At 37.7% G+C, this 23105-nt stretch overlaps 1 protein-coding gene across 1 annotated transcript in view; it reads right to left on the reverse strand.

Moving 5' to 3' along the window:
- Positions 1–23105, reverse strand: part of PTPRR (protein tyrosine phosphatase receptor type R) — a 259664-nt gene that overhangs the window by 222245 nt on the left and 14314 nt on the right. The window contains exon 3 of the mRNA XM_049627421.1: positions 7344–7642. Within this exon, the coding sequence (XP_049483378.1) occupies positions 7344–7642 (299 nt within the window). The remainder of the gene's footprint in view (positions 1–7343; positions 7643–23105) is intronic.

The raw sequence follows: 23105 nt of genomic DNA on the forward strand, positions 1-23105 counted from the left end.
TCCAAAGCAAAGATACCCTCTTTGTTCACCTGAAGACCCCATTTGTTTTTACACTGTTGTGGAAATTTTAGATTAAAAAAGAGTTTTTAGGTTCCAACATAAAGACACACAGCATCTTCCACCTTCCTCAATGAAAAACACTGAAATACAACTTTTTATTTGTTTTTAACGGAACATCCTCTTTTTTGTCCTGCTAACTTCCTTGACTGCTTTAAATATTTCCCTTGCTTTACACTTAAGGTTTATAGAACATAAATAATCTGGCCAAGGGAAAGAAAAAACAGACCCCATATTGCAATTGTATATAGAGTTCATAAAGAAAGAAGTTTCCCTTAAAACAAGCTCTTAAATTCTCTTAATAATAGTAATCAGGCAGTTGAAAGGAAAAGAATACTGTTTGACACAGTCAACATTTAGTTCTCCTCAAAATTAGCTGCCTTAAGCCACTGGATGTGTGGGGAATATAAGTCAATATATATAACAGTAAAATCTATCATATAATGGAATTTTTAGCAGCTGTTAAAAATGGTGCTTTTTAAAGGCAGTTAATGGTATAAGAAGATGTCCAAAATATAAACTAAGTAAAAAAAAAGAACACCTGCAAGCCTTATGTATGCACATTCCATATATCTGTAAAAAAGAAAGTCTACACCTGTATATATAAAAGACTATACAGATATATATATCAAAATGACATTGTTATATAACAGTTAGTGATTATTTTTATTCCTACTTTTCCTTCTGTATATTTCTAAATATTCTGAAACTCTAAGAAAGTACATTACTTTTTGAGTTGAGACAAATATATTAGTCAATACCCAATGTCCAAGTAGTATGATAATCAATTAAAGCAGCTCTCTTAAAAAAAAAAAAAAAAAAAAAGCAGCTCTCTTAAGACTCCAGTCATCCCAATGGTGAGTCTAAATGATCCAAACAAGCAGATGCACTGAGTGCTCCAGTATCAGAATTTCACGCAGACACTGCCTAAGCTTGACCTCTAGCATTTCCAGAATGTGTTCCAGAATCCTCCTTGCTGCTTTTAGTAGTGATAAATGGAGAAAAGCAACAGATGGCGACAATTATGACTGTCAGGATGCCAACCTCAAGAACGAAATTTTTACTTCAAGACAATTTGCAGGGGTACAATAATATCTGGAGAATCTAGGCACAAGCTTTCCGAAATGCAAATGTTTGGGATAAAAAGAAAGGTGATTATATAAGAAGATCTGATAATTTAACATGAAGCACTTAGGTTAAGAGCAAAAATTTAACCAAATTTCTGAAGCAGATTACAGAATTTCTTTTTCCAGACTTTCTTAAAAATAAAATCTAATTTGACACTACAATTCCTTTTTTATTATAATCTCTAGAGCAGCCATCATGGATCTTTACCTTTTACTCTCTGGCTCCAACATTAACACATAGCTATCAAGGAGTATATTTTCAAAGGATGAAAATTAACATTATCATTAGCTTAAATAAAAGGTAACCTACAAGTTATACATTTTCTATTGAGGAAACGTACAACATTTTCCTGAAGCAAAGCAAATGACTTGTGGTAAAATTTAAAATGTTCTGAGTTTTGAAGTCAAATTTGGACTTGGATTCTGCCTGTAGTACTTATTATTAACTGTACAACCTGGAGAAAGTTCCTGATTTGGGGTCTTCATTTCCTCATGTGTAAATTGGAAACTAATCATGAGGGTTTTCTGATGCTTGAAGGTTCATTATTGAGGTAGTTTCTTCCATGATTACCATATATGATGAAATTTCTGTGATATGGTTTCAGCACACCCTTACCTTTCCTGAAGTTCATAGGTAGAAGTATATAATAAGCAATGGCATAATGCAGAGATGCCCCAATTTTGAAGACTGTGGGAGCCAAACCCCAAGATAGTGCTCAACGATCCCAGCCTCCTGGTAATCATGGCCTCTGGAGTCCCTTCCCCATGAGAATGGGCTACACCTAGTGACTCATTTCTAAGGAACACAGTAAAGTGGAAACGGTGGTGTGTGACTTGGAGACTAGGTCATTGTGGCAGTGTGGTGTCAATCTCTCTCTCTTCACATGTGCTGGGGGAAGCCATGTCATGCACAGCCCTGTGGAGATGTCCACGTGTTGAGGAACGGAAGTCTCCTGCCAACGCCTCATGAGTGAGCTTGGAAGTAAAGCCTTTGGCTCAGTCAAGTCTGCAGAGACAAAGCCCCAGCTGGCAGCTTGACTTCAGTAACCCCTGAGGCAGAGAGCTACACAGCTTCTGCTCCCAGATTCCTGACCTTCAGAAACTGTGTGAAATAATAAACATTTTGTGTTTTAAGCTGCTAAATGTTGAGGTAATACGTTGTGCAACAATGAATAACTGCTACACAGATCAAATCCAAAATGACAAAGCTGGTAAGGTCTACAGACAAAATACCGCTTTCAAGGAAGACAGAAAAGAAGTTTCTAAGATATAACTACATTTATCTGAAAATCCGGAAGAAGAGTTACACATTTTATTATTTAACAAATGTATTATTACCATGGTACATGTTTCTCTCAGGCTCTTATATTTATTCCCTCTAGGAACTTGGGATAAATGTCCCAAGGACTATATTGGAAGACATCTGAGTCACATTCCATATTACAGTAGGCTTGCGTCTTACATCCATTTAGCGTTTTGGACTTGGTATTTAGTATTTGATCCCAATACCCTTCACACAAAATAATTCATAATTTTCCCAAAGCCTATATCTGAATCACACTTTCTGTGGGTTGCCCAGCATGAGCAAGTCACTTAGCTCAGGAATGAGCCCATGCACCTGCTTCCCCTACACTCAACACAGCCTTCTTGTTCCCTGCCTTATAAGCAGTCAGCATCAAAAAGTACACAGGCTACAGTGGTTTTAACAAATCTGAGACATTCTTGAGACATAATATCACGTGTCTAGCAGATTGCACTAAATCACAGTCCTAACTGGCAAATAGTCTGGGTGTTTGGACATAGCCCAGGAACCTGAATTTTCTATTCTCTCAAAGTAAATTTGCTGCCTACTTGGGCCACTGTCAGAGAGTATAACCTTAGTCACCCATTTTGTACAAGAATCACATTCCTGAGGCCACGTTGTAAGTCCTCCTATCCTCATTACTTCTTGAAGGGGCTATTGTGTCTTAATAGAAATTGAAGTCCAGACACTCTGCTCTAGCATACATTTAACTGCCATCTGACATCTAGTCTATCTTTGCTTGTTAACAGTGTCCCAATTTTTATTCAAGTAACCTCCCCTCCCATAAACAGCTTGTGAGTTTTTAGGGATGCTCTAGGGGGTGGAGCATGTAGTTTAGGTTTGAGATAATTAGCTTAGTTTTATCACCTGGCTGCAGGTTGTTCAGGGATGAAGTGAGTAATTAACTTAAATTGCACTAGTCATAGAGATACCCAGGATATTATTGATGGTTGTGAAAGAGTCATTCTTTTCCACTAAAAATGAACCTGCAAGGACAAAACTCCAGGAGGTTCAGGAAACCATGGGGAGATGAACAAGAGAGAACCATCTGAGAATGAAGTTACCCCAGAGGAAGCAGAGCTGGAGAATGAACCTGGCCAATTATTTGCCTTTGATCAAACCGCACCTAAAGCCATATATACTACAGAAATGTTGTTACCTGAACCACAAAATTTTCTCTAGTTTGGACTGGATTCTTGTCACTTGCCACAAAATATTTCTAGCTAATAAACCTTCCCTGACATGGCAGAATTTCAACAGTAGGTACAAAGGCTAAGTCCACCTTTTAGGATATTCCCTACACAAGTACAAAATTATGATTAAAACAATGTGTCTTTTAAAAAAGTGTTCAACAATTACCTGTCCACAAAACATAAAATACACTAAACATTACAAAATGTATTCACTGTGTCAAGGCTGGACCTTCTAAGCTGTTCAAATCACATCTAGAAATTACCTCTTCCCTTGTAAGATGAAACTCAAAAACTGGTCCACAGCAGAACCAAGATGAAGCGAAGCATAACACAGACTCAGGATGTAACTGAAAGCCAGAATTATTCAAAGCATTTGGTTTTAAGGGTCTTCTAAATCAATTGCCTGACGAAAATGTTTTCAAAGAGAGTTTGTGTCATAAAACAAGAGAATGTCTATGTGCTGGTCTGGGTGAGTGGTGAGCAAGACAAAAAGCTTTAGGAGTCTGGGAAACTCACAGAGGCCATCTAAGGCTACTGGAAACTCCCCCATCATCTTCTTATGTGCTCACAGAAGTCTTCTCTCTGCCCTAAGAACTGTCCCTATATCCTCTCTTTTCTCCTCTTTCCTTTCTTTTTTAATGTTTATTTATTTTGAGAGACAGAGAATGTGTGTGCGCACGAGCAGGGGAGGGGCAGAGAGAAAGGGAGAGAGAGAATCCCAAACAGATGAACTATGTGGAGCTCGATCCCACAAACCATGAGGTCATGACATGAGCTGAAACCAAGAGTCCAACAGTCAATCGACTGAGCCACCCAGGTGCCCCTCTCCTCCTTCTTTTCTCCTTTCCTTTATCCCTTCCCATCTTCTTCCCTCCACTTTCCTTTCTCATCCTCCTCTGCTTCCTCCTCTTCTTAGCCTTTCTCCTCCCTTTTCTTCCTTTTTATTTTCCTTCCTATGAAGACCATTCCATGAAGTAAGTCATAATGTGCCAACTTTTATATTCATTCCAAAGCCTTTCTAGTCCCAGTTTTCTCAGATTTTCCCCAGGCTAGAACATTCTTCACTCAGCAACCTATACGGGCCTTGCTGAACCAGAAAAGCCTTTAGTTGGTTCCACTCTACCATTTTCATCCATACCCCTAAGTTCTCTCCTTCCTGATGTTGGGGGCTTGCTGCCTGATGTAGGACTATGGAATTTCCAGCACATATTTGTTTAAAGCCATTTTTTTTACTGCTACTACAGCCCTGACCTTGAGGACATTCATATTCCCTCTGTATTGCATTTGTACAGAAATCCTAATAACCACATCTTAGTTGAGCTTGTGGGATGTAATTAGCATTCTTTGGGATAAACATTCTAATTGTGTTGTTATTTCCTTGTAATAAATAAACTACAGATTTTCCTGATCAAAAAGAAAGAAAAAAAGGGAAAAATCATTTGTGGACAAATGCTCTAATGAAATTCTTTGTGGAGACAACTGACAATCTGAGAAGGAGGAGTGACACATACATCTTCCATGTCCCTTTTAAATTTCTCATTTAGGAAGAGAAAAAGTCATCTCTTCCTCTCAGTGGAAGTCTTGAAAGTTACATACACTTTTTGGAAATTGGCAGTGGTGTTTTTATTCTGGCTGAAAAAAAAACCCAATAATTTCTCTAATTCAGGAAACATACTCATGAACGCTGCTCATTTTGGTATAAATTAAGCCATAAAATAATTCTTTGCTAGCACTGCAACATTCCTCAATATATATTGTTTACATATATTGTTTTATATATGTAAACTCCTAAATAATATAATATATATATATATAAAACACAAATATATATATATATACACATACCAGCTAACACTTGATGGAGTGTTGACCGTCTATTTTTTGAGTAAGCAGAACATTACTGATTTATTTAAAAATAACCCTACTTCCCTGGTTTTCCTACTAAATCACACATGCATAAGTAATGTCGATAGATTATATGAAACACTGACACTAGCAATTGTTGCAAGCTACCAAAGCCACAGCATGATTAGAGGCTAGATCACGAGAGGTTAGGGGAGGCTAATACAGCAAATTCGCCTATTGCCTCCATGTAATCATCACTCAGAAGAAAAAGCACAGCTTCTTCATGAGTCTTCAAACCACGAATAAGCTAAAAGTGAAATGACCTGCCAGAATTCCTCATTGATGTCTTTTATCCTCCATAATATTAAATTAACTAGAGAGTGCATGACATTACAAGATAGAACAAACCTCTTGAATGGCAATTCAGTGACTTCAAGAGTTGATGACTGTGGGAATATGATGGTCACCAGAGGAAATATCTCCCATGAGCCCCTAGTATTAACACAGGCATATCCAGATACAGCCACATCGTTAACATCATTTGTCTTCACCGAATAGACACAGTACATGGCTTTCACCTTCAGAACATCTGTTACTCATGTAAATGTACAAAATTTGTTCGAGTACCTCAGGAGGCCAAGTGACCCACATATTTTGTAACAAGAGCTCATCTTGTGTTCTCAATTTGTGATTTTTTACTGAATTACCGACATTTCCCCTCAAACGTTTGCCAAGCAAAACCAGAGATTCCATTTCATCTGTCTCTTTCTGGATCCCCCAAATGACAACTGGATCATAATAAATACTCAGTGTATGCTAGTTGAAAACATCAATGAATGGATCTCTGATTTTCAAGATCAGGTAAAGCATCCTATGTGTAGAAGATAAAAAATAAAGAAAAAGAAAAAAGTTTATCAAATTTAACTACATTTGGTTCATAGAGAGGCTGTCAAAATGTAAACATGGCTTCATTCAATGATCTTGGCCTCAAAAGTCAACATATTTGATTACATTTGGGGGCAAAAAGGCAATAGCAGTCATTTAGCTACTGACTTGCTGTTTTAATGTGAATCCTCCTGTTGTGATTTTAAACTTAAGAGGGACTGTAGTCTAAACAGGGTGTCAAACTTGTATTCAAAGTATGTATTTAAACTATGATACTTCCATAAATTGGAGAACTCTGGCCTGAGTTACATACCCTGAAAATATGAGCAATGGAACCACTGCATTATCTTGATTAATAAAGGGTGATGCCTCTTCAGTGATATTAAGAATATTATCCATCAATTACTCCCAAACCATCTTATTTATTCCAGTGACAGAAAACTACCTTCCCCCTCTACTACACTTCCACCTTTCAGTAGTCTCTTCATTCATTACAATTTTAAGACAAGTGGCTAGAAGATCTTCAGTAGGTACTAATTAATTATGTAAACTGAGACTAAGCCCTGTCTGCTGAACAGATTGTCACAGAAGACAGAGGCTCAGTGCAGAGTATTACCTACTATAACTGCAAGGCTTTCCTAAAGCAATTTTTTACTCAAATATTTATTGACCACCTACTATGTACCACACACCTTGCTGTGCACAGAGGATACAGACAAGGTTTCTTACTTCATGGGCTTACATTCAAGAGGCATCCAAGAGACAATAATCAAGTACCAAAAAAGAAAAGAAATATCAAAGAATGAGAAGCACAGTGGTAAATAATCCTTGAGATCCAGTGATAACTATTCACCATTGATTTTTTTTTCCAAGCATCAGCCAGAGAGGAAAGTATCGGCATCAGCATCAGCATCAGTTAAACAAAACACTTACCACCACAATTACATTTGCTGCAGGGATAGGAAGGTTTTCCACTTCAAGATCTTGACCAGCCATAGCCAGCAGATTGAGAGATGGGTCATACGCAGGTCTCGGAAATGCTGAATTAACAATTTGGTGGCGTTTGTTTATTTGAGCTTTAGAAGAGGAATGATAGGTATGCTTATATATCTTTTGTGGAGTTATATCCAGGCTCTTCTCAATGTCTTGTGAATGGTGATAAGTGAATACTGGCTTTCCACTCTTCTTCTGCTGAATTGCCAACACTTGATCATTATTTCTGGAAAAGCACCCTGAAATGGTGAGAAAGCAAAAAACAAAAATCAAAGACCTTATTCAGTGAGATGAGTAGAAATATCTGATAAAGAGAATTACCTGTCCTCAGGCAGCTTTAAGACTTGTGAAGAATTTAGATCGGGTGGTTTCCACCTTTTCCCCTGCTTCATTATCCCACAAATAGGACACACTTGGCTGGTCTGGAGGCATCTCAGAGACTTAGGGTGGACAGAAGTGGGTGTAGTGTGAAAAAGTCCTATTTATTAGATATTCTTACACATCTTTCAGTCCAGAACTTCCTCCTTTATCTATACTCCCAGTTCTAACATCCATTTGAGTTTCTATTCCTGGATGCCCTATCTGTTATGATTTTGATAACCATTAATGTCATATCCAAGCCTTCCTCCCTTTAATCAATAGCCTTTAATACAACTCTTTTTTTATACTTATCTTGTTTGTATTATAGTTAGCAATGTATGATCTTTTTTAAATGCTTGCAGAATATTTTAAGCTGAAGGCAGAAATCTGAATATACTCAGCAACTTCTCGTTCGGTAACAATAACCATTCTCTCCTTAGTAATATGGCTGTCCAGATACCATGATACATTCACCTTTATTTCTCTGTTAGGCAAATATTCATTGACTTGTCTAACTCCTTTTCCTATTTGTCATTGGCCACAGGAAGAAATAGATAACATGTACACGTGACCCAAAAGAATATCACTAGGTCAAGCATCAGTTAGAAAAGCAAAGATCTTCTATATAAGATGATAAGCAGAGTAAACGTATCACAAGTAATGCCACCCAGATTTTCCTTTGGTAGGTCACGGCAACAATAAGTGGTACAAATACTGTCCTTAGAAAATGACCTACCTCTTTTTATAAAAGTTCTGGGGTGCCTAGAATTCTTATTGAATATTTATAGTAGAGGAATTGCTAGTTTTTACAGCTTTTGCCCTCCATCAAGCTTTTTGTGACCAGCATATATTTCTATCATCTTCAGCAATTCTGTCTTACCAACATGCTTTCAACTTTCACTTAGGGATATAAAGACAGGTTATTTTTAGTTGGCTTAAGTGCTTTCTTCCATGACATAACACTTTGGGAATCATCTTTGGGTACCAGTGACTTTAGCCTTTCAGATTATTCAAATCACAATTATATTTCATGTGAATTCTGAAATAGTAATATATACCAATGTATCTTCAATCTTGAGTTTGCTAAATATACTAAAAGCTTTTAAAAAGCAATCAAGCTACCATAATTTTCCAAAGATGATGATTGGGCAGTGATGACCTTGAAATAATTGTTTCTCTGAAAAGAGATATTCAGATTTGGAAATGAAAATGTCTTTAGGAACATATATAATATTATGAAATTCAGAACAGGGTACTTCAATGTTATTATTCTTGCAGTGTTTTATTAATGGAGATTGGTGCTAAAATGATTTAGATGTATATTGACTTTCTGACCACAAGACGTCTATTTAGAATTTTATTGAAAGTAATTTACTCAATAATATTATAGTGTCCTGGAAGTTTCTATACTTCTGAAAAGTGAACACTTTTCTCCCTCCCCTCTATGAGAACTGAATCTAATATTGTGAAATGCAACAAAGAAGTGGTCAACTTGGAGTTAAGAAATAAAATGGGCATACTATTTTTATCTTAGTTGGCTTTTTTAATACTCCTCTTTTAAATATGGTCTCTTGTTTTGGGAAAGGCATACTGTATGCTTGAATGAATTTGGGTTTCTCACGTGACAGACTGGCCTTCCTACCAAAAAAAAGGTTTCTATAATGTTTAGTAGCATGAAAACTATACCTGCCACGATAGCGCCATTGAAATAGGCATGTTAATAAAGATTAACATGCAAAAAAAGACAGGTTTAGGAAGACTCAGAAAGTAAAAGATAAAATAGTGGGGAGTGGAGAATTTCAATAAGAAAGAAAGAAGCAGCTTAAAAGATCAGAGAATGTAGATTTATGATGAGAGATGAATATAGAACTGAGAAAGTTACACAATTATGTTCAATCTTTCTTTATATACGCTATCAATCTTAGCAAACCTTGTCAGAGCCACTTTACTTAAATAAGATAGGTGAGTCTAACAAATCTCCCTTGTGCTAAAACTGGCCTACAAGGAAAGGTGAAAAAATCTAATTTTGTGAGTAATTGTAATACAATTAAAATTTCCCAGCCTTGTCCAGCTGTGTATGTGAAAAGACTTACTCCTGCCCTGTCCTTAAGTAACAAGAACAAAGTAGGCAGCATAATATTAGGAGTTCCACTATAACCATCAGGTAGGAAAAAGTTTTTCAAAGTGTTGTGCTTAGTTTCCCGCAACAGAATCACCTGGGACATTCAGATGCAGAGTCCTAGATCCCAGCCTAGAACGGCCATGGCAGAATCTCTGGCGATGTAGCCTAGGAATCTGGATTTATAACTAAATTCTTCTCACATTCAAACTCTGAAGCTGAGGCCCACTGACCTAGTCTCTGGAACTAGCTCTGTCTTCTCTATCTTCAAATGCCACCTCTCTATTACCCCCTTCAGTTCAGCATTATGAATACACTCAAGTAAATATTTCAGTAATGTTAAGATAGAGATGCCTATTAAATATCAAACTGCTGAATTAGAAATTTAATAACTAAGTGTGTAGTTCATAGTTGGAGAGAGAAAGATGGATTTGTGACTCATCCAATACACATAAAATTTAAAGCCAAGTGACCAGATATTGATGATGAAGAAAAGACTACGGACAGAGCACTCTAGAATTCTAATATTTTGAGTCAGGGAACTGACTGAAGGAGGCAGCAAAGACAAGCGAGAAGGAATGGTAATAGAATAAGAGAAAAACCAAGGAAGAGAGAAAAACTTAAGGAAATGTTTCTGAACTTGTATGTATTATAGGCACTGAAAAATCACTCTCATAGTGATGTCTCTAGAAATAAGTATATAAATGCAACTTCCACGTGTTACCATGGAAGATAAATCCCACTGAAGAACATTCGTAGATTTTAAAAATTACAAAGCACACTGAGACTACTTGCATGAGAGACAGTCAGAAGATGGAGTAAGTGGGAAGATTCTCATCTAAGAAAGAGTAAATAAAAGAGAAAAATAAATGAGGCTTTAAAATAGGTTGATTTAAAACACCCAGAGATAAAAGAAGAAAATAAGAATAAGGGATTTAAGTAAAAGAGAATAAGCATGTTTCATTCCAAGCGGAAATCATAGAAACAAAAAAATAAGGTAATTGATGAAACGCAATGTATGGGTTATACAGTAGAGGAGACATCACTGAATAGAGATTTAGTAAATTGGAAAAATTTAGGTGACAATTCAGAAATCAGCACAGAGAAATTAAGAGAAGAGATGTGAAAAAGAAGGTAAGAGATTGTGGTAGACTGACTTTTCAGATGGCACTCTGTGATCCACACTTGGTATTCACATCCTTAAATAATCCCCTCCCATTGACAGTGAGCTGGATCTCACTTTATTTATTTTTTTTATATGCACCTCTTTGTTTATTGCAGCATCATTTACAATAGTCAAGATATGGAAACAACCTAGTGTCCATCAATAGACAAATGGATAAAGAAGATATTTTTTATATACATATACATATATATTATATTTTTTAATATACACAAATATACATAAATGGAATATTACACATAAAAAAGGATGTGATCTTGCCATTTGAGACAACATGGATGAGACCTAGAGGGTATTATATTCAGTGAAATAAGTCAGAAAGACATGGAATAAAAAGCACATCATAGAGAATATAGTCAACAATGTTTTAATAACGTAATAATGTGTGGTAAGTGTAGCTTCACTTATGGTGAGCATTGTACATGTGAAACTAATGTAACATCGTGTGTCTATTATACTCATATAAAAAAGATTTTTTAGGGGCACCTGAGTGGCTCAGTTGGTTGAGCATCTGACTCTTGATTTCAGCTCAGGTCATGATCCCAGGGCTGTGGGATCGAGCCCTGCATCGGGCTCCACGCTGTGTGTGGAGCCTGCTTAAGATTCTCTTTCTCAGCCCCTCTCTCTCTGCACCTCCCCCACTCGTGTGTGTGTGTGTGTGTGTGTGTGTGTGTGTGTATGTGGACACGCATGTGCTCTCTCTAAATAAAAAAATGTAAAAAACAGTTTTAAGGGGGAAAAAATAAAATGGTGTCTTGGAATAGAAAGATGTGTTGTAGATGAAGTGAGGGAGATGGATGATGGTGATATTAAATACTAATTTTTAGAGATTGGAGCATTAGTCTAGCAACATTTGCGAAGCTTATTTTTATTTGATGTTGCTTGCTGTTGCTGGTCTGTGTCATATATTCTTGTCATTAAATACAATATCTGAATGTAGGGAGGCTGGAGAGTCTTGGGAGTATTATACATACTAAACATCAAATGTGAGTTTGGGAATATCACTTAAAATCATATGTAATACAGTGTTTATATTTAAATATTACGTAAACTGATTTAGGAACTATAAGTGGCATTTAAATTTTATAAATAGAAACAATTTCAGATTATATGTGATTTTATAGCTTTTGATAAATGAGTGAATAAGATGGCATTTACAAATTTTTATGGCATTTTTATGGTATTTAATAAGGTTAGTTTTTGTTGACTGAAATCTTGACCATCTCTGGATTCACATATCTTTCTAAATTTGTTCATGGATTAGAATTGCAGCTCCTAATAGCAGTTTGTATCACCTGCTTAATCCCCCCCTTTTTTTTTTTACTTCTGTGGGGTTCTCCAGCCCACCTTCCCACTGCCTTCAGTGCCTACACCATCCTCTCTTCTCTCCCCCACTCCCTCTACGTCATTAGGGTGCTCATATCAGAGTGGTGTCCCTTCCACAGAGTTAAGGTGTCAGCCACCTTAACTTCGATTCATACGTGTAAATACATTTTTAGTATACATCATTTTCTTGGCTAGTTTTTTTCTCAAAATAACACAGGGAGAAAAATCCTAAATTTTTTTTTATTACACTGTTTTTGGTTTACACCCTCAAAATTATTATATGATTAAAAGGTATTTGTACAGCAAAATTTTACTCCATTCATTTATTTAATCACTTGAAATATTGAGCATTTGCATGTTGTTCCTTATTTAAGTTTGTTATATAGCACTGTTCAATTTAAATAATTCATATGTGGTCTCTTGGTATGCTTTTAAAATTCACAGTGTTACCAGGAAAACAGTACATATTGAAAAATGCGATATTCCATATTGGGTTGTTCAATATAGGATTAGGTTTATAGGCAGCGTATTAGAAATTATCACTTTGAATTCCTCCTTCCCATTTATGATGGAAATAAAGTCTGTCCATTTTAGCTTTTCTATAATAACAGCTTTAAATATTACTTTAAATAAAACTTTAAATTTAAAAAAAGGCAGCAACAAAATAATTCACTATAACCTGTAAATAATGGCAGCTCTTTTCCTGATTATTGAGATATTTATAAATGGTAATTTTGTCTCATCAAATATTCTTTTGTTTTTGGAGCACCAAGGCATTTTGGATTCTGAAGCTTTATAAGGACATGTTATTTGGGGAGTAATTGATGCCAACTTTATTGAGAACACCTATCTTATTTTACTAAGATAATACTTTTTTGACATGCAGGATTACAGTGACCCAGTTGATTCCAGTACACCACCCCTTACAAAAGAGGAAAAATGGAAATTTTGAAGGAGATGGAGTTTGTACTTCATAGTCTACTTTAAAAGGATACACTGTCTTCGTTTTCATTATACTTTCAGTACAGTTGACTTCTGAAATGTGGATTTTAAACAAGTTTGAAGATTAAGAATTTGAAATGGGAATATATGATGAGAAAATACAGGAGCTAACTATTTGGTTCTTTTTCATCTGTTAACAATTACAGTTTTGACACCTCAAAGTTGCACACATTTGATTCTTCAACTTCTTCACTCTTTAACTTTCATCCCTTTCATCCTGGCCCTGCTTCTTCACCATGAGACAGAGCTCTTTGCCATTTGTTTCAAATGTAAGAGAAAACAATAGATAAGTTTTGTAACTGCTCTCTCCTCTACCTTTAATTGCACCTGTTATGGGGAGTAACCATACTACCATGTCAGAGAATGAGGTGCCTTGCTCTTTCTCCTGGTCAGTCCATCTCCTGTATACTGGATTCATCCTCTTGTTTCTCACATGGGACTTTCAGTCTACCAGCTGTCAGCACAGACACCGATGCGAGGCTTAGACCCACAAACCGTGAGATCATGACTTGAGATGAATTCGGACATTAAACCAACGGAGCCACCCAGGCACCCCTATTCCATACTTTTCTGTTTCCTTTTACGACTCTAATACTGGATCTCACTTTAGACTTACTCTTAACCAACAGATAATGGCAAAGGTGATGGGATATTACTTTCTTGATTAGGTAAAAAAGATGTCACTTCTGTGTTGCTAGGAGACTCTCTCCTGCTGACTTTGATGCAGCAAATTGCCATGCTGGGATGTTAAGGGATCTGGTGGCAGAAAATGAGCAAGTTATCTTCTGATGGTTTCTATTTTCTCTGTGTAGAAGTGAGGCCATCTCATAAGCAAGAGGACAAAGGAGGAAAGATAGTTACGTTTCAGAAAAATGGAGAAAGATTGAAACAGTTCTTGAGATAAAGTTGATCTGAGATCTGAGATATGTAGTAGGATTCCTCATCTTCACTGAGAATTCAGTGGTAACTGTCTCAGGCCCCTAAGGGATAGAGTGTCTCACAGAATGTTTAGCAAACAGCTTTTCAAAGATACTCATCTGCATTTAAAATATAAGTAGTTTGATCACAGAAACAGCATTTATGTGCAAATAGCCAGTTTTGATGGTCATAAAATTCCATGATTTAAATTTCACTTTGGATATGACCTTGGTCATCTCTGAAGACATCTTTAACAAAGAGCAATGGATAGGGGCGCCTGGGTGGCTCAGTCGGTTGAGTGTCTGACTTCGGCTCAGGTCATGATCTCACGGCTTGTGAGTTCGAGCCCCGCGTTGGGCTCTGTACTGACTGCTCAGGGCCTGGACCCTGCTTCGGATTCTGTGTCTCCCTCTGTCTCTGCTCCTCCCCCCACTTGTGCTCTATCTCTCTCAAAAATAAACATTAAAAAAATTTTTTTTAAAAGAACAATGGATAAAATGACAATGTTAAGTTAGAGTATGTTATGATCCATTATTTCAGATTCAGGGTTGGTAACTCTTAGATGCACCAGGTAGAATGGCCTTGCATGCACCATCTCAGAATAAATCCTCAAAGCAGCAAGGGTCAATCAGTAACCTGTGAAAGGAACAAAAGGATGAAGCAGCATTCTCTCAGAGACCCGAAAAAGTGAACAATCAAAAAAGGGAAACTTGGTTCTCTGATCATTTTGTGAAAGGATAACCATTGTTTTTAAAGCACTGTCAGCACTTTCCTTTCTAGAAAGTAGATATAAATGGATAGCATCAGGGAAGTCCCTTGGGAATTTCTACACGAGAAAAGATGAGGCTCTCATCTGATTTGTAAACGCCTCTCAGGAAAATGTTAAAAATACACAGGAGTACCAATGAAAGTCTATATAGAAGATGCCTATTAATGATAGCCAGAAAGGAAAGAAACACACTTCTTAAAAAAGCAATGGACCAGGAGGTAAGGGACCTAGATTCTAGTTGCAACACCCCTACCCCCATCTATGTAAGCCTGAACAAGTCTCCTCACAGCTGAGCCTCAGTTTTCTCCTCAGAGAATGAAAATGCTTCTGGTATATCTATGACTAGATTAGAATGCACTGTACTTCAGTAAAAGACAAGCCCCAACTCAATTGGATCTTGCATGATTCTGACTTTTTTCTCAAGAGATAAGTTTTTCCATATGTACAATAAAGAAGTACACTTACTTTCCATAAGTAAAATAAAAAAGGTTACACCTAAAGCTTTACAGTTATACTCACTTTTGTAATTTTTTCTGATGTAATGAATTATATTACTGTTATGTTTTTGCTTCATCTAAGATAGCTAAGATTGCTGTTAGCCTCCAGTTCCCCTTAATGAAATTTGCTTTCCTCCATATATCCTCTTGGGACATCTTCAAAACCCTCCCTTAAAGAATGCAACTTATGTATATACAAGATACGGACAGTGATCCTTTATAATGTATTACTTTGTATCCTCTGAAATTTGTGATTTTTTTACATTTATTTTAAATTTAAGACAATAAATGTCCAGACTGTAGTCAAGTTTCAGTTTATGTTTTCCCATGATTTCGATTTTTTCCAGAAAGAACAAAATTATATGCAAATCACCAACATTCATGTATCAGACTCAAAAGGCTGTTTTTCACTTAGTTCAAGTTTTTTTTCCAACCATTCAGTGTGTCATACACCGTTGCCACTGTTCTTTTCCAAATGTCTGATGTGTACTATGACTGACAACTACTTCTCTCTGGGTCTAATCAATTAGATCAATAGACCAAGTACAATAAAAGAGCCTCTGGCAACTTATAGGAGCAGTGATTTCCGGAAATGATATCCTTGGATGTAAGGAGGCTAACATTTAAACTATTCTCTCAGCTGTTCTGCAATTCTATTGGTAATGGTTAACCCAAGATGTCACTACAGTACTGATCTCCAGTTACAAGGACCCACCATAATAACCCTCACTCTTCCTGATGAACACTGCAGTGCCCCCCAGATGTGCCAGCTGATGTCTTTTAGGATAACCTCCCAGCTTTAACATATGATCACTCCTACCAGTGTTTTCATGGAAAGTTACACCAGTGTTTTGAAAGAGTACATATGGCCCTGTCTATCTATAAAGTCAGTTTTATAAAATTCAGTTTGTGTGTCTTAGTTACATTCTAACAACATACATGTATGTATGTATTTATATGTACCACATTTATTTGGTTTTGTAGCCTGACAGCAGACAACAAATTTGACCAAAAAAAAAAAAAAAAAAAAGGTTCATTTTCAAATGAGCAATTATGTAAAAAAAAGTAAAAAAAAAAAAAAAAAAAAAAAAAGGTTCATCTTCAAATGAGCAATTATGTAATAAAAAGTAAAAAAAATAAAAATAATAAAATGAGAGTTTCTACAAGATAACTATGGAATTTATAAAAATTATAAACCATTATGGCCCTTGTTAAACAAAAGGCTTGGATGAGCTTGTCACTGAAGGAACACTTCTTTCCAGGAATGGTCTTCCTAAAATCTGGTCTAAGCACGGGTTTCTACGATGTGAAAACATAATCCCATGAGGAGGTGCTATGTCATTCTCTAAAAGACTATTTAAATGTTTCACATGTTTGACCAGTGATGTGTCTGGTATATCTATATATTTTTTTAAATACCAAAGTAATTAGTCTATTTCATAGAGCTGGCTCTATTCTTCTCTATGTAGGAGAGAACCTGAATCCTAATGATTTTAATTAAGGCATCTTGTAAACTTTTTCTGTGTGTTCTTTGATATAAACACTCCTTCATATTTCTTGAAATATTCCATTAGAAGATGTAGTTCCTGCTCCTACTTCCAACCTGCTGTAACTACTTACTTCTTCCTCTTTATCTTATCCACCCAAAGTTGAGCTGCACAATAACCAACTCTATTTGGGAGTCGCAGGACTGACTGTCATTTCAGGAAAAATCCACTGTGTGCTATGTGCCGGTGGCAAAATTACAATGAAGGAGTTTCACGTTTCTTGATTTCTGCCCAGCTTTAATAGAGTTATTTTTCATCTGATAAATGCATGTTAGAGTACAGCATAATACAGTTAGGACAGTGCCCTTTGGGACAATGTGACTAGACATAAGCCACAAGGAAGCAATGGGGTTAAGACCACTGGCCTCAGACTCTGCTGGAGAAAGTGAGATTTATGTCAGTTCAGACAAATGCAGTCAGAAGCCCCCACCGCCCCAGCCCCCATTCCTGAAGAACTGAGCTGAAGGATATTTGCAGGAGAGGTCGACAAGAGTAAATGCTACTATCTCTTAAATCCTACACAGTCATTAAAAGAACTTCATCAAGATATGCCTTCTGGGGAAATTCAGAAGTACAGAAAAATGATCATGTGGCTGGAAAGCTGAGAAATACTACTCTCTGAAGAAATCATAGGAATTGAGTTCCACATGTACTTACTGAGTAATGAAGCAGTGCATTTGTAAAATCTAACTTTTATACTTCAGTTATTGTTATGCAAACAGCTAAAATATTATTTACAAATAGTTATAGAGATTATAAATTATTTCCATCATTTTTATAGTAGAGTCCTCCAGATAATTTGAAAGGTGGGATCCAATAGCAAGACAAAGAAGAAAATACATGTCTGTTTTAAGAATAATTCTCGCAGTAGATTAAGAATTATATTAAAACATAGCAAAATGAACATTAGAACAAACAAAATGAACATTAGAAAATTAAAATATTGCCATAGTAATGATATTACAGAGATGTAAATGTCTGGATATTGGGGCAGGAGGAGGGTGAAGAACAAGGTCCAGTGGCCACTTGAAGAGACCCCTGCCTGGTACCCCCTGCCTACAGTTAGATAGAGATTTGGAGACGCTTGGTAGGCCCTTAAGTCAACACTTCCATTCCATTCTGTCTTAGTCCCTTCCTCCATCATTTGAAATTAATATCACTGGTCTAAGGCACTGCTCTGTCATAATTCTTTGAAAAATAAACCTCTACTAGGGGAGAACCACGCAATTAACAACTATTCTTACCTGGAGTAGAAAGTGCTCCAAGATACCAGTTAATCATTTGTCACCCGACCTCTCCTACCCCTAATCAAATAATACTTGGCACTTAAATGGCACTTACTAAGTGTAGCTAGCATACAATATCCTATTTAATACACAACTGTACAGTTGTATAATATATAACCTCCATTTTAAAAAGAGGAAATTGAGACTTAGAAAGATTAAGTAACTTGATTCTAGGGGAAGATGGCGGCGTAGGAGGACGCGGGGCTCACAACGCGTCCTGCCGATCACTTAGATTCCACCTACACCTTCCTAAAGAACCCAGAAAACCGCCAGAGGATTAGCAGAAGGGAGTCTCCGGAGTCAAGCGCAGACTAGAGGCCCACGGAAGAGGGTAGGAAGGGCGGCGAGGCGGTGCGCGCTCCACGGACTGGCGGGAGGGAGCCGGGGTGGAGGGGCGGCTCGCCGGCCAAGCGGAGCCCACGAGTCTGGCTGGCAAAAGCGGAGGGGCCGGACGGACTGTGTTCTGACAGCAAGCGCGACTTAGCGTCTGGGAGGGCATAAGTTAACAGCTCTGCTCAGAAAGCGGGAAGGCTGGAGGACAAAGGGAGGGAGAGCTGCTGAGCCCCCGGACGGACGGCAGAGCTCAGCTTGGCGGGGAACAAAGGCACTCGCCAGCGCCATCTCCCCCGCCCATCCCCCAGCCAAAATCCCAAAGGGAACCAGTTCCTGCCAGGGAACTTGCTCGCGCAGCGCAAACACCAAACTCTGTGCATCTGCGGAGCCAAACCTCCGGCAGCGGATCTGACTCCCTCCCGCTGCCACAGGGCTCCTCCTGAAGTGGATCACCTAAGGAGAAGCGAGCTAAGCCTGCCCCTCCTGCCCCCGTGCACCTTGCCTACCCACCCCAGCTAATACGCCAGATCCCCAGCACCACAAGCCTGGCAGTGTGCAAGTAGCCCAGATGGGCCACGCCACCCCACAGTGAATCCCGCCCCTAGGAGAGGGGAAGAGAAGGCACACACCAGTCTGACTGTGGCCCCATCGGTGGGCTGGGGGCAGACATCAGGTCGGACTGCGGCCCCGCCCACCAACTCCAGTTATACACCACAGCACAGGGGAAGTGCCCTGCAGGTCCTCACCACTCCAGGGACTATCCAAAATGACCAAACGGAAGAATTCCCCTCAGAAGAATCTCCAGGAAATAACAACAGCTAATGAACTGATCAAAAAGGATTTAAATAATATAACAGAAAGTGAATTTAGAATAATAGTCATAAAATTAATCGCTGGGCTTGAAAACAGTATACAGGACAGCAGAGAATCTCTTGCCACAAAGATCGAGGGACTAAGGAACAGTCACGAGGAGTTGAAAAACGCTTTAAACGAAATGCAAAACAAAATGGAATCCACGATGGCTCGGCTTGAAGAGGCAGAGGAGAGAATAGGTGAACTAGAAGATAAAGTTATGGAGAAAGAGGAAGCTGAAAGAAAGAGAGATAAAAAAATCCAGGAGTATGAGGGGAAAATTAGAGAACTAAGTGATACACTAAAAAAAAATAATATACGCATAATTGGTATCCCAGAGGAGGAAGAGAGAGGGAAAGGTGCTGAAGGGGTACTTGAACAAATTATAGCTGAGAACTTCCCTGAACTGGGGAAGGAAAAAGGCATTGAAATCCAAGAGGCACAGAGAACTCCCTTCAGACGTAACTTGAATCGATCTTCTGCACGACATATCATAGTGAAACTGGCAAAATACAAGGATAAAGAGAAAATTCTGAAAGCAGCAAGGGATAAACGTGCCCTCACTTATAAAGGGAGACCTATAAGACTCGTGACTGATCTCTCCTTTGAAACTTGGCAGGCCAGAAAGGCTTGGCACGATATCTACAGTGTGCTAAACAGAAAAAATATGCAGCCGAGAATCCTTTATCCAGCAAGTCTGTCATTTAGAATAGAAGGAGAGATAAAGGTCTTCCCAAACAAACAAAAACTGAAGGAATTTGTCACCACGAAACCAGCCCTACAAGAGATCCTAAGGGGGATCCTGTGAGACAAAGTACCAGAGACATCACTACAAGCATAAAACATACAGACATCACAATGACTCTAAACCCATATCTTTCTATAATAACACTGAATGTAAATGGATTAAATGCGCCAACTAAAAGACATAGGGTATCAGAATGGATAAAAAAACAAGACCCATCTATTTGCTGTCTACAAGAGACTCATTTTAGATCTGAGGACACCTTTAGATTGAGAGTGAGGGGATGGAGAACTATTTATCATGCTCCTGGAAGCCAAAAGAAAGCTGGAGTAGCCATACTTATATCAGACAAACCAGACTTTAAATTAAAGGCTGTAACAAGAGATGAAGAAGGGCATTATATAATAATCACAGGGTCTATCCACCAGGAAGAGCTAACTATTATAAATGTCTATGCGCCAAATACCCGAGCCCCCAGATATATAAAACAATTACTCATAAACATAAGCAACCTTATTGATAAGAATGTGGTCATTGCAGGGGACTTTAACACCCCACTTACAGAAATGGATAGATCATCTAGACACACAGTCAATAAAGAAACAAGGGCCCTGAATGATACATTGGATCAGATGGACTTGACAGATATATTTAGAACTCTGCATCCCAAAGCAACAGAATATACTTTCTTCTCGAGTGCACATGGAACATTCTCCAAGATAGATCATATACTGGGTCACAAAACAGCCCTTCATAAGTTTACAAGAATTGAAATTATACCATGCATACTTTCAGACCACAATGCTATGAAGCTTGAAATCAACCACAGGAAAAAGTCTGGAAAACCTCCAAAAGCATGGAGGTTAAAGAACACCCTACTAACGAATGAGTGGGTCAACCAGGCAATTAGAGAAGAAATTAAAATATACATGGAAACAAATGAAAATGAAAATACAACAATCCAAACGCTTTGGGATGCAGCGAAGGCAGTCCTGAGAGGAAAATACATTGCAATCCAGGCCTATCTCAAGAAACAAGAAAAATCCCAAATACAAAACCTAACAGCACACCTAAAGGAAATAGAAGCAGAACAGCAAAGGCAGCCTAAACCCAGCAGAAGAAGAGAAATAATAAAGATCAGAGCAGAAATAAACAATATAGAATCTAAAAAAACTGTAGAGCAGATCAACGAAACCAAGAGTTGGTTTTTTGAAAAAATAAACAAAATTGACAAACCTCTAGCCAGGCTTCTCAAAAAGAAAAGGGAGATGACCCAAATAGATAAAATCATGAATGAAAATGGAATGATTACAACCAATCCCTCAGAGATACAAACAATTATCAGGGAATACTATGAAAAATTATATGCCAGCAAATTGGACAACCTGGAAGAAATGGACAAATTTCTAAACACCCACACTCTTCCAAAACTCAATCAGGAGGAAATAGAAAGCTTGAACAGACCCATAACCAGTGAAGAAATTGAATCGGTTATCAAAAATCTCCCAACAAATAAGAGTCCAGGACCAGATGGCTTCCCAGGGGAGTTCTACCAGACATTTAAAGCAGAGATAATACCTATCCTTCTCAAGCTATTCCAAGAAATAGAAAGGGAAGGAAAACTTCCAGACTCATTCTATGAAGCCAGTATTACTTTGATTCCTAAACCAGACAGAGACCCAGTAAAAAAAGAGAACTACAGGCCAATATCCCTGATGAATATGGATGCAAAAATTCTTAATAAGATACTAGCAAATCGAATTCAACAGCATATAAAAAGAATTATTCACCATGATCAAGTGGGATTCATTCCTGGGATGCAGGGCTGGTTCAACATTCGCAAATCGATCAACGTGATACATCACATTAACAAAAAAAAAGAGAAGAACCATATGATCCTGTCAATCGATGCAGAAAAGGCCTTTGACAAAATCCAGCACCCTTTCTTAATAAAAACCCTTGAGAAAGTCGGGATAGAAGGAACATACTTAAAGATCATAAAGGCCATTTATGAAAAGCCCACAGCTAACATCATCCTCAACGGGGAAAAACTGAGAGCTTTTTCCCTGAGATCAGGAACACGACAGGGATGCCCACTGTTACCGCTGTTGTTTAATATAGTGCTGGAAGTTCTAGCATCAGCAATCAGACAACAAAAGGAAATCAAAGGCATCAAAATTGGCAAAGATGAAGTCAAGCTTTCGCTTTTTGCAGATGACATGATATTATACATGGAAAATCCGATAGACTCCACCAAAAGTCTGCTAGAACTGATACATGAATTCAGCAAAGTTGCAGGATACAAAATCAATGTGCAGAAATCAGTTGCATTCTTATACACTAACAATGAAGCAACAGAAAGACAAATGAAGAAACTGATCCCATTCACAATTGCACCAAGAAGCATAAAATACCTAGGAATAAATCTAACCAAAGATGTAAAAGATCTGTATGCTGAAAACTATAGAAAGCTTATGCAGGTAATTGAAGAAGATATAAAGAAATGGAAAGACATTCCCTGCTCATGGATTGGAAGAATAAATATTGTCAAAATGTCAATACTACCCAAAGCTATCTACACATTCAATGCAATCCCAATCAAAATTGCACCAGCATTCTTCTCGAAACTAGAACAAGCAATCCTAAAATTCATATGGAACCACAAAAGGCCCCAAATAGCCAAAGTAATTTTGAAGAAGAAGACCAAAGCAGGAGGCATCACAATCCCAGACTTTAGCCTCTACTACAAAGCTGTCATCATCAAG

The sequence above is a fragment of the Panthera uncia genome, chromosome B4 (assembly GCF_023721935.1).
Source record: "Panthera uncia isolate 11264 chromosome B4, Puncia_PCG_1.0, whole genome shotgun sequence".
In the NCBI taxonomy this organism is placed as follows: Eukaryota; Metazoa; Chordata; class Mammalia; order Carnivora; family Felidae; genus Panthera; species Panthera uncia.